This window comes from Ctenocephalides felis, unplaced genomic scaffold, assembly GCF_003426905.1.
Source record: "Ctenocephalides felis isolate EL2017-DRISC unplaced genomic scaffold, ASM342690v1 CF-g0.4_SCAFFOLD_00845, whole genome shotgun sequence".
NCBI lineage: Eukaryota > Metazoa > Arthropoda > Insecta > Siphonaptera > Pulicidae > Ctenocephalides > Ctenocephalides felis.
The window spans coordinates 3,906,983-3,919,409 of record NW_020536999.1 but is presented as its reverse complement, the minus strand read 5'-3'; the positions used below and the strand labels follow the sequence as shown (position 1 = coordinate 3,919,409).

General features: G+C 30.1%; 1 protein-coding gene across 1 annotated transcript; it reads left to right on the top strand.

The window, feature by feature from the left end:
- The first annotated feature begins 638 nt into the window (after positions 1-638).
- Positions 639-10,439, top strand: LOC113364328 (chondroitin sulfate synthase 1-like). Its single transcript, XM_026606816.1, has 6 exons — positions 639-653; positions 3,206-3,346; positions 4,656-4,779; positions 5,957-6,114; positions 7,409-7,610; positions 10,308-10,439. The coding sequence occupies exons 1-6, from the start codon at positions 639-641 to the stop codon at positions 10,370-10,372; spliced, it is 705 nt and encodes a 234-aa protein (XP_026462601.1). The 3' UTR covers positions 10,373-10,439.
- Positions 10,440-12,427: the final 1,988 nt, after the last annotated feature.

Below are 12,427 nucleotides of genomic sequence, written 5' to 3'. Positions count from 1 at the left end.
GAACTAATTAATATGTGTGAAGATAACGATCATTTTCCTCAAAACATTTTAATATAACAAATAATGTCAGATTTTTTTTAAAAATGTATTAGTCATTTAAAAAAAAAGTTTATTTTTTATTATTTTTTTTGTACAAACTTAGAACTACTGTGCTTTACCCTGTTGTAGTGTTTTCCGCATTCAACAGATTGTGTACTGCGCTCAAATTTTCGGTATTTTGAAGAACTTTTTTTCTTTCATATTTTTTATTAATTAATATTAAAACATATGTGATTTAGTTGAAAAAATATTTCATACGTGCCAATTTTATTCTTATTTCATTTATTCAAATTAATCAGGTTTATCTTTTCTATATATATATATATATATATATATATATATATATATATATTCTAAAAGAGCGAAGATAACAATCATTTTTCTCAATGACAATATAGAAATGTATTCTTTACATTTTTTACTTATAAATATTAAATACTTTATAATATTGAATTTATATTAACCTTTCAGTTTCAACACGGTTGTATGCCGATTTTTATATAAATTTTTGACAAACTTTTTTTTTTAAATTTATTTATATTTTTCGTTGTATTCAATTACAGTTTGCCCACTACATTTTTGAAATTCTAAAATGCATAATGGCCGTTGAAAATGTAAATTAATCATCTATTCAAAATCAGTACAAAATTGCATAATTTTTCTTTCATTAAATAATTAACGTATCAATTAAGTTTGACCTCTTAGAGGTTACTGTAATTAGATAATGTTTATTTATTCAATTAAGAGATTATAAAGAAATTCATTTCGAGTTAATCTAATCATTATTATTATTTATGGATTTTGTTAATTTTGTTAATATGACTTTGACTGGATTTGTAAATTAGTTTCTTGCAATCTTTATAAAGGGTGAAGGGTTAGAGTTTTTTTTTTCGAAAAAGATGAGTTTTGATTTGGTCGTCAGTAGAGTCCTCTTTCTTGTCCTACGTCAAATTGCACTTTGCTTGTCAGTAGAGTCCCTTTTCTATTTCGAACAATACTAGTTGTAGATTGGTCGTCAGTAGAGCCCAACCTTCCTGTTGAAGAAAATCCCGTTTAAATCACTTAAATGTTTAAAATAAATTCGTTTTTTATTGAACTCTTCGTTTTACGCTACATTTCGATTTGCTCCTCAGTAGAGTCTCTTTTTTCTTTCGGAAAAGTCATGTTTTAGTTTGATCGTTGGTACAGTCCCTTTTTTATTCCAAACAAGTCTAGTTGTAGTTTGCTCGTCAGTAAAGTCCCTTTTCTCTTTCGAACAAGTCTAATTTCATTTTACGTCAAATTTCACTTTGATTGTCAGTAGAGCCCTTTTCTTTCGAACAAGTCGTGATTTAGTTTGTTTGTCTGTAGAGTTCTTTTGTTTTTCCATAATTCGAGATTCAATTTGCTTTTATTTAGAGCATTTTGAGATTTAGTTTGCTCGTCTGTAGAGTTTTTTCTTACTTTCGAAAAAGTCTAGTTTTTTGTTTGATCGTCAGTAGAGTTCTTTTCTTATTTGGAATAAGTCTAGTTGTAGTTCGCTCTTCAGTAGAGTTTCTTCTTTCATCTACAATTTGAATTTCAATATCCTCGTCAGTAGAGTCCTTTTTATTTCGAACAAGTCTTGTTATAGTTTGCTCCTCAGTAGAGTCCCTTTTTTATTTAGAATAAGTCAAGATGCAATTTGTTCGCCAGTAGAGTGTTTTCTTATTCTTGAACAAGACGAGATTTAGTTCGAGACAGTAGAGTCCCTTCTTTCTTCCATTATTCGTGTTTCAATTTGCTCGTCAGTGAAGTTCCTTCTATCTTCTACAATTCGAGTTTCAATTTGCTCTTTAGTAAAGTTTCTTCTTTCTTTCGAATAAGTTTATAATTTCCTCATCAGTAGAGTCCTTTCTATCCTTCACAAATCGAGTTTCAATTTGCTCGTCAGTAGAGTCCGTTTTTACCTTCAGAAGCCGAAATTTATGAGCCAAATCTGCCGTAACATAGACGATTTTTTTAATTACAATATTTGTTACAACTACTAAATAATTTAACAAAATTCTGAATAATAAAAATAATACTAGAAAAACAATAAAGTGGAATAAAAACAATAAGTGACGGATAATAATAAATATAACAAAATATTTATATATAACACAATATTAGAAATAATAATATGTGACCATATCTATCCATTTGCTGTGCGATCAGGCGTATTTAACATATAAACAAAGCAAGGAAGAATGCTAAGATTACAACATAGTCGTAATGCCGCATCTAAAATATACGTTTTTATGTGTAAAACGCCTGATCGCACAGCAATTAGATAGACATTTTTACAGTTTTCACTACCAAGAAACAAGCATAAAATAGTGTTGCCATAAAAATGCTGTCTTATCGTCTATGTTACGGCAGAATTGGCCCATTAGGCCCATTAGTCCTTTTTAATTTCGAAAAAGTCTAGTTTTAGTTTGCTCGTCAGTAGAGTCCTCTTTTCGTCGTACGTCAAATATGTTTTTGCTCGTCAGTAGTGAGGCATCTGGTAGGAAGTGAATGTACACACACACACATATATATATATATATATATATATATATATCTGAATTTATTCAGCTACTAGTTTAGTTTAGAGGCCACAAAACGCCATTAAACATTCGTTTATAATATAAATCTTAATTGAAAGATTAAGTTGCTTTAAGAAGAAGCAAATGCTTATATCCTTGACGTTCAAATTGACGTAAACAATATAATTTTATGGTTTAAACATATATATATATATATATATATATATATATATATATATACATACATAATTATTATGTTTACATGAAACGAATTAGGTCGTTGTAACATATGCAAAAACTTATTCTGAACTTAATTAGTTTAACAAGTATTTATTTTAGAAGGAGTAAGATAGAAAATTATTGAGAAGCTTAAAAAATTTTGATTTTTTTCATTTTTAGCCAAAAATTAATAGGTGACCACGACGTTATCAATATAGAAAAATCGATTAGAAAAGTCGGATCATTAATAAAATCGAAATCAAATTATGAATTGAAAATAGAATTTTTTTATTTATTACAAATTTAACTTTGGAAATTTGTTACTAATGTATGTAAAGTATGTAATGAACATTTTGATTATTAATATTTAATAATTATTAAAATGACACAGTATTTTACAAAAAATCTTTTTTTTACAGATGCAGTCGATTTTACATCACAATTCCAGCGGAGTTAAAGCCTTTAGTGGAAATTTAAAGACAAGGGAAGTCCACAAGGCGATATCTTTGCACCCTGTAAAGAAACCGCCCCTGATGTACAGGCTGCACGCTTACATACTCGTGAGTAGAAAATAACAGAATATATATATATATATATATATATATATATATATATATTTTGTAGAGTTTCGAACAAGAATCCAAAAATAATACAAAATAAAAAACAAGAAAAGTTTTTTAATAAACAATTTCTTTATTTAATTATTTGTTTTACTGTCGACGTTTCGGAACTAGGTACGTTCCATCTTCAGGACATCTGTCAAGAAACATGATCTTGATGAGATTTTTGCAAACAATATATATATATATATTATATATATATATATATATAAAATGGAGCTCTCGATCAAATGATCCGCTAAAACACGAATACTGCTAAACCGATTTGGCCAATCTTAGTCTTGAAAAATTCGTGCTAATCAGTAGGTTGTCGGAAAAGTGAGATATATTATTTCAAAATCGCGTAGAAACTTTACATTTTTAATTTGAAATTTTTTGTAGAAGCGTAATTTGAATAAAACAATCGACGGTGGCTAATACGTCAAATTTAAATTCAGAACCTATATTTGGTATCGATCAAAGGGACATTTTGTCGTATCACATTTTTCCAGTTATAATTTCCTAGAATTTATCGAAGAATAGATAGTAATATATGAAGGTCCGGGGTTAAAAAGGTTCACCACCGATGTGTCAAAAACCAGTAAAGCTAAGCATTGTTTAACAATATTATTTGAAAGTAGAGGGAAAAAAATGTATAACCAGCTATAACCTTGATTCTTATGACCCTGCTATCGAGCGATAATCGGTAATCTTTGAAAATCCATAATAAAAGTATTTTCTTCCGTTGGTAGTTTTTTAGCATTAGTTAAAAATGTAATTATTTTGTAAAATACCTTTAAAATTAAAATAAGACATTAAACCTGTTTGCCACCTGGCCGTTCCAAGTTACCCCGCCTATAGGGTAAAAAGGCCTAGGATAACAAATTTTTGAAAGACATCAAAAAAGCACATTTCTTCAATGATGAAGTAGCTGGCAGTTTTACTGAACGTAGTGAAATAATTGTTTGTTTGAAATGTGTTATTTGTTGAGATATAATTGTTAACATTTGACATTTGACGTATTAGCTACCGTCTATTGTTTTATTTAAATTACACTTCTGCAAAAATGTTCAAATTAAAAATGTAAAGTTTCTACGCGATTTTGAAATAATATCTCATCTTTCCGACAACCTACTGATTGGCACGAATTTTTCAAGACTAAGACTGGCCAAATCGGTTTAGCCGTTTTCGAGTTTTAGCGGATCATTTTATCGAGAGCTCCATTTTTATATATAAGAAGGATATATACTATATGTTTTTGTTTTTGTAGAGTCTGGACATTCAGCACGAGCAACAGAAAAGAATCGATCTGCACATGGACCTTGCAAAAATGTCTTTGGCTGTCCAGAGTTACCCAGATAAGCAGCAGACACATCCTGAATGGAACGTATTAGGTAGAAATTATAATATTAAAAATAATAATAATAATAATGAATAGAATTATCCGAAAGCTTGTTGAAGTATAACTTCTTTGGGCCCGACTTCTGATTTGGCATTGGCCGATAACGTGATTTGACTATAGTTGAAGCGAATGAGGGATATGTTTATTGCGAATACAACAATGTGTATTCATATATATTTAACCAACTACATCATTTATAAGAATATCAACAAAAAAATAAATAAAATATATTTGGTGGATTTTAATAAAAGCGTGACTTGACTGGCATGCTAGTGTCTATATATTATATATATATATATATATATATATATATATATATATATATTGATTGTTTCTTTTCCGAACAGTAAATCCAATAAATTTTTTTTTTTTTTTTTTTTTTTTATTATTATTGGATTTACTGTTCGGAAAAGAAACAATCAATATATTGAAAAAATCCAGGACTTATCTATTGAATATATATATATATATATATATATATATATATATATATATACTAGCAAACCCAACGAATTACGTTTCGCCACCAGATGGTTTCGTGAAAAGATGAAGAAATTTTTTGTTTTATATTTGAGAAGAAAAAATTTGATTTTATTATACAACAGTAATGAATTTATTTCGATTACAAAAATGAAGTGTTTTATAGTTGAACTTCTCTAGGTAAATGAAAGTGAATCCGCAAATTATCCGTTTCATTGAAATGCTCTTTGGTAAACCACATTTTTTGTCTTTTGGTCTGACGTTAAACAAACAAAGCGGGTGGTTTTCCAAATCGTGAACAGGCAACGTCTAACTGCCCATTTGAAAAACAATGATTTTCTAAATAATCTATTTGAAATTTATCCCGCAAACACTAAGCGATTGGCTTTGCGACTTGTTATTGCGAACGCAAGGCGAACTGGAAATTGCAATCGTTTGAAGTCAAAGGGAAGACCAGTCGGAATCATTGGTATGTCACCAAATCGCCAGCAATTTTTGATTGAATGGTGAAATTCGGTGCGGGTACATCATTATTCTTTGCGACAAGAATTGCTCGTTGACTTATCCAAGCATAATTCTGATAATTCTCACTAATGTCCATACTTGAATTTTTAATTACAGTGCGTGAAGTTCCAGCAATTTGCATTAAGGCACGATGCCACTTTCAACTAATTATTTTTTCATCTTAGGTGCCGAATCGAGCCTGAACCGATACTACCCGAGGCGAGTCGAAGACGTCATCAGCTGGGAATTCATGTCAAAATCCTTGTTTTCTCATACACATTCGAATCCTAAACGCAGAATGGAGGCCAATATTCGAGAAGGACTCAACGACGTTGTCAGAGAGGTAAGAAATCCAATAAATACGAATTTAATCTTTATATATAAAAATGAATCGCAAAACGTGTTGGTAAACATAACTCAACAACGCCTGAACCAATTTGACCAATTGTTTTTTTAAAATATTCGTTCAAGTCCAAGGATGGTTCTTACGGCGAGAAAAATTCGAATAATTGCCGGGAAAACCCTAAAAACAGCCCTTTTATTTTTCTCATACAAACGTTTTCGAACTAAAACGTAGAATCAATTTGAAAATTATTGCTATTATATGAAGTTCATATTAAATTACAAGCACTCACTGTGTACTCCTCCTAAACGATTATTCGGATTTTGATAAATCTTTCTGAAGTTTGTTAAGGAAATTTTCTAGGATGTAAGTGATTATAAAGCACTGGGATGTATGTGCAATATTGTAGAAATAAATGGAAAAAATTGCAAAAAACGACATGTCATTGTTTGCATTGAAAATGAACCTAGACAATATTAGAATATGTATAATAAATTTATGATTATGAATAAGAAAAATGAAATGTCTACATTATCATTGCCAAAGAGCTGAGATGTGCCAGAAATTAAAATAATATAAAATACAGTATATGTATGTCAGCTTGAATGATACACTTTTGAACAGGATATGACAAATTAATTCACTTGAAATATGAAATTAAGTATGAATCAGGGCCGTTTCTACCTTTAATGCGATGCATGCGAAAAATACGAGCGCACGCCTTAGGGGGCGCCAACACAAGATTCGGATATTAAATTTTCAATATAGTTTTTTTTTCAATATATAATTTCTTTGTATCCTATACTAAAACTTTCCACAATATTTTTAAAATTCGTAGAAATTTCACTTTATAACAACAAATGGGAAAGTAAAGATGAATACATACAATTCGGCCCTCACGATATCGATTAGGAGGAGTTTTAGATGCAATTTTGGATATCTTGAATAATAAAAAATTAAATTAAAATAATCCAACATGAAGTACAAGTGTTATGTTATGGTTATGGTTATGTTATACCGGTTAAAAGACTTCAATTGACAATATAGTATGAGAATTGAGTCGTCATCATTTTATTTAAAGCAGTTCTACATTTAACGTAGCTCATGTTATAAATATATTTGCATTTTGGCGTGAAGAGTAATTTAAAAAACAATTATTATTATTTTTAGGTAAATAGTAAATATTAGCATATTATATTAAAAATTTGTAGACATGGGTACAGTACAACGTCTGTCGGGTCATCTAGTTAATTAATCGATTTAAAATAACAAGTTCTACTTTTCCTTTCTTTAGGTGATGGAGAACATAAACACTTATTCGAGACAGCGTGGAAGGATAATTGAATTTCGTGAACTTTTATACGGTTACCAGAGACTGGATCTTCTGGATGGACATGACATGATTTTAGATTTATTGCTTGTCTATAAAAAGTATCGAGGAAAAAAGATGACGGTGCCTGTGAGGAGACACGCCTATATACAGAGGACTTTTGCAGGTAATCATAAAAGACTCGATGATCATGATGAAAATTCATTTTTTTATTAATTAGAAGATTTAGATTCAGAGTTATTTATATAACATTTTTGAAGCCTTATTCATATTTTAAAACATTGATAGTATTATTCCAAAATATATTTATCGAGCTGTAGTTTGTTTCCGACAGAACATCTGATTGAATTCAAGTGAAATCATTTAACACCGAAAACTTAAGATGTTTTAGGACAACTTAGATGTTTACGCTAGATTTTCTTTACTAGATTTGAGGGAACGCTAGATTTTTAGGACCTTGAAATTTCTTTAGAAAACCTGGATTTTTGTTAGGGTACAAATTATTATTATGAGACCTCGAATTTTTGTTAACAATTCGGATTTTATAAAACCTTTAAAACTTTTTGAGGACCTTAGATTTACTTAGATATAGCCTTGGGTTTTTATTAGAGCACCTCAAATTTTAATTAGAAAATCTCGACTCCTTGTAAAGCAATCTTGGATTTTTATAAGAAAACCTTGAAATTTATTATCAAACCTCAAATTTTGGTAAGAAAAATTGGGTTTTAAGAAGAGCCCTGGATTTTTATTAAAAACCGGGATTGTTAACAAATCTTTGATTTTCAATAAGCGCCCTGGATTTTTGTTAAAGAACCCCATCTTTTTGTAGGAAATCTCGAATTTTTATTAATAAATCTTGTATTTTTATAAGATCACTGGATCTTTTTAGTGACCCCATATTTTTATAGGAAACTTCATATTTTCATTAGAAATCTTGGATTTTTATAAGAGGACCTTGAAATTTCTGTAGAAAATCTTTAAAACTTTTGAGGACCTTGGATTTATTCATATGGTCCTAGATTTTTATTACAGGAAACCAAATCTTTATCAGAAAACCTCAAATTTTTGTTGAGTAATATAGAACTTTTGCAAGAGAATCTTGAAATTTCTGTAGAACTTTTTGAGGGCATTAGATTTATTCAGAGAGCCCTGGATTTTTGTTAAAGAATTTTTTTATTACGAAACCTCATATTTATAATTAGAAATCTTTGACATTGAAATTTCTTCAGAAAACCTTTGCAACTAATACTTTTTCTCTTCTAAAACTTTTTGAGGACCTTGCATTTATTCCCATAGTCTTGAGTTTTATAAGAATCTTGACATCTTGAAGTTTTATAAGAAAACCTTGAAATTTTGTTAGAAAACTCTTTGAAACTTTTTGAGGACCTTGTATTCAGGACCCACATTTTTATTAGGAAACCTCGAATTTTTGTTAAGAAATTTTGTATTTTTATAAGAGCCCTGGATTTTTTTAGAGGACCCCATATTTTTATCGAACACCTCGAATTTTTGTTAGAAAATCTTAGATTTTAATAAGAAAATCTTGAAATTTTCTTAGAAAATTTTTAAAACTTTTTGAGGACCTTGGATTTTTTCTGAAAGCCCTGGATTTTTGTTAAATAATCCCAAATTTTTATTCAGAAATCCCAGATTTTTGTTAAGAAATCTTGGATTTTCATAAGTGGACTTTGAAATTTCTCCTAGAAAACCTTAAAATTTTTCGCGGTTATCTTTGATTTATTCAGAGAACCCTGGATTTTTGTTAGAAGATCCCATTTTTTTTGGCAAAACTGTCGTTTTGTTTTATTAAATATTGGGTTTTTATAACAGCCCTGGATTTTTAAAGAAACCATATTTTTATTATAAAACCTCGAGGTTTTGTTTAAAAATCTTGGATTTTTGTAAGAGCTCTGGATTTTTGTTAGAGTAATCCATATTTTTATTATGAAATGTCGAATATTTTGTTAAAAAATCTTGGATTTTTGGAAGAGCTCTGAATTTTTGTTAGAGGACCTCGAATTTTTGTTAAGAAATTTTGAATTTTTTTAGGAGTAACTATAAATTTTTACAGAAAATCTTTAATTTTTTTTAGGTCCTTGTGTTTATTCAGAGAGTCCTGGATTTTTTATTAAAAAAGCTTTAAATTTTATTAAGACACATTGAATTTATATAAGAGGATTTTTATAAATTACTTTAGAGAACTTTTAAAACTTTTCGAGGTTTTTGGATTTAACAAGAATTTTTGTTAGAAAATCTTGTTTTCTTTTATAAGAGACTTGGATTTTTGTTAGGGGTATCCCATATCTTTATTAGAAAACCTCCAATTTTGGTTACGAAATCTTGGATTTCCGTTTTAAGAATCTTAAATCTAAATTGATAAAGTAATATATTGATTTTTTTTATTGGGTCGATTATGGGAATAACATGTTTGGGAAAATCTATGGAACTCATCTTAAGGCAAAATGTCAATTACACTTAGTTCCAAATTTGGTGTCAAAGGATCCACAAAGATTTGTAACGTCGATCAATCGTACAATTAGCATATCATAACACAATCTAATGGGGTAATTTTGCCATAACAGGCTCATAACATAGCGTTGTCATGGTTGTTTATCTTATGCTTGTTTATTGGCATTGAAAATAGTGAAAATGTCTATATATTTGCCGTGCGATTAGGCGTATTTTGCACATAAACAAACAAGGAAGAATCTTATGGTAACTGCATCATCGAAGGTTCTGTGTAACAATTTTTAAGTAGATTTATACTTTTTATAGTATTTTTTCCTAATTTTATTAAGTGATTGAACCTGACAAGTTGTTCTACTTATTTAATTATATAAAAAATTGTTAATAATTTTTTTAGAGTTGGAGATCCGAGAAACCTACACGGACAGCATAAAATTGAACTCTTACATCGACTTCCCATGATGACTGGAGAGTACGAAATGGAATCTTTCTACAATTCAGGAAACCTGGCAATACCTCATCCCAGAACAATTTATCATCAGAACTGCCAAATCGTGATGTGGTCAGCTCTAAGGTCTATTCATCATCATCGAAGACGAAACAATAAACTTCATCCTGCCCTTGAGTGGAAGGTTTGATACATTTCAAGGTTCATGAGTGTTTACGAGGATGTATGTTTGAAGAACAAAGCCAACGTGGCTTTGTATGTGAGTTTGTTTAAGAACAAAGATTTCAGTGAAGACTTTGATAAGTCGATTGACTTGGTACAAAAGTATTTAGTGAAGTACAGAAGTGCTAAAATTCAAGTGATACCGGTTGTCGACGTTGAGTTCGCCCGGGCTTACGCTCTGCAATTGGGCGTCGATAAATGTGTAAATGATTGCCTGTTGTTGTTCATAGATGTAGATATGATTTTTAACACACGTGCCTTGTGGAACGTTAGGATGAACACTATAAAAAACAAACAGTACTATTTCCCCATAGTTTTCAGTGAATACAATCCTCTAATCGTGTACGATCCCGATTACGCAACCGAGAACTCCCAAACGATTCCTAGAGACTACTTTTGTGTCACCGAACAGGCGGGTTATTTCAGACAATTCGGTTACGGTATAGTAAGTCTATACAAAGTGATTTACTTACCATAAGTGGCCTAAATTCCAACATTAAAGGTTGGGGTTTGGAGGACGTTCAGATGTTCGACAAGTGTGTTTCCTCGAATTTGAGCATCTTTCGAGTGCCGATTCGAATTTCGTGCATGCCTATCATACTGTTCTTGTGATAATAGTTTAGATTTAGTGCAGTATAAAATGTGCCAGGGTACCAAAAGTAATACTTATGCGAATTATGAACAATTAGTCATGTATATTAGGAGGCATCCCAATGTTATTAAGTTTGATCGTAATAAATCGGATAGTTGATCCCGATGCAAAGATTGAGATGTGTTTTAATATGTAGAAATTAGAAACCCGATAGCAATCCTTCATTCATTCATTGTTTTGCATTAAATTAGAAACTAGTGGTGTATGGCATCGTGCCTTAAGGCAAATAGCTGGAACTTCCCGCACCGTAATGAAATATTCGAGAAATTTTGAACGTTTTCATATATATTATTACAAATACTGTAATTGTTTCATTATTTTTGCTATCTTGTTATATCTGAACAAATCAAATGTAAATCATAAATCAATTTACCTCCAGAACATTAACAATAATCGTCATTTCATTTCGAATTCAATTTCAAAAAAAAAAGTTACACAAAATTGAAAAAGTGCTCGCTTATAGTCACAGTCTAAACGCATTTGCGAATAATTCTGTGCGACATTTTCACTTATACTGTGCTTAGCTTGGCGGCATTTTCACAATTTTCAATAGTTTTCACAAAATTGGAAAAGTGCTCCAGTACATAACCAGTCTAAACGCACTTGTGTATACATTTGTACCAGAGTAGCTAGGACTGCTTAGACTGTGCTTAGCCTGGGTAATTTTCTGAATTTTTAATCCAAAATTACAAAAATATTTTTTGAAAAAAAAAATTAGAAACATTTTTTTTCCAAAAGCAATTATTTTGTTGAAACAAGCAGAACGTTTCTTGAATCATTCAATTCGGATGCTTAGTTCTCCCAAAAACTGCCACTTTTGCACAATTAGCTCAGTATGTCCGAAATTGCTGGACCTGCCTTTGCCAAAAACTAATCAGCACATCTATATTTCTCACTTTCCGTAAAGTAAGTTATAGTAATCGCAAAAAATCGAAAATGAAAATTTTTTATATATCTTTACGTTTTCAGAGGTTTCTGAACATTTTGGCATACCTTAGAAAAAATGGACGGATACAAATTTTCGGCAATTTGCCAACACGGATTAACCGATTTAAATAATTCAATCGATTTTGTTAGAAAACTTTTAGAACTTTTCGAGGACCTTGGATTTATTCTGAGAGTCCTGGATTTTTGTTAAAGTATCCCAAATTTTTATTCAGAATTCCCAGATTTTTGTTAAGAAATCTTGGATTTT

Coding starts and splice junctions, on each gene's coding strand:
- LOC113364328 (XM_026606816.1), top strand. Junction 3,347..4,655: donor GGCTGCACGCTTACATACTC/GTGAGTAGAAAA, acceptor TTGTTTTTGTAG/AGTCTGGACATTCAGCACGA. Junction 7,611..10,307: donor TATACAGAGGACTTTTGCAG/GTAATCATAAAA, acceptor TAATTTTTTTAG/AGTTGGAGATCCGAGAAACC.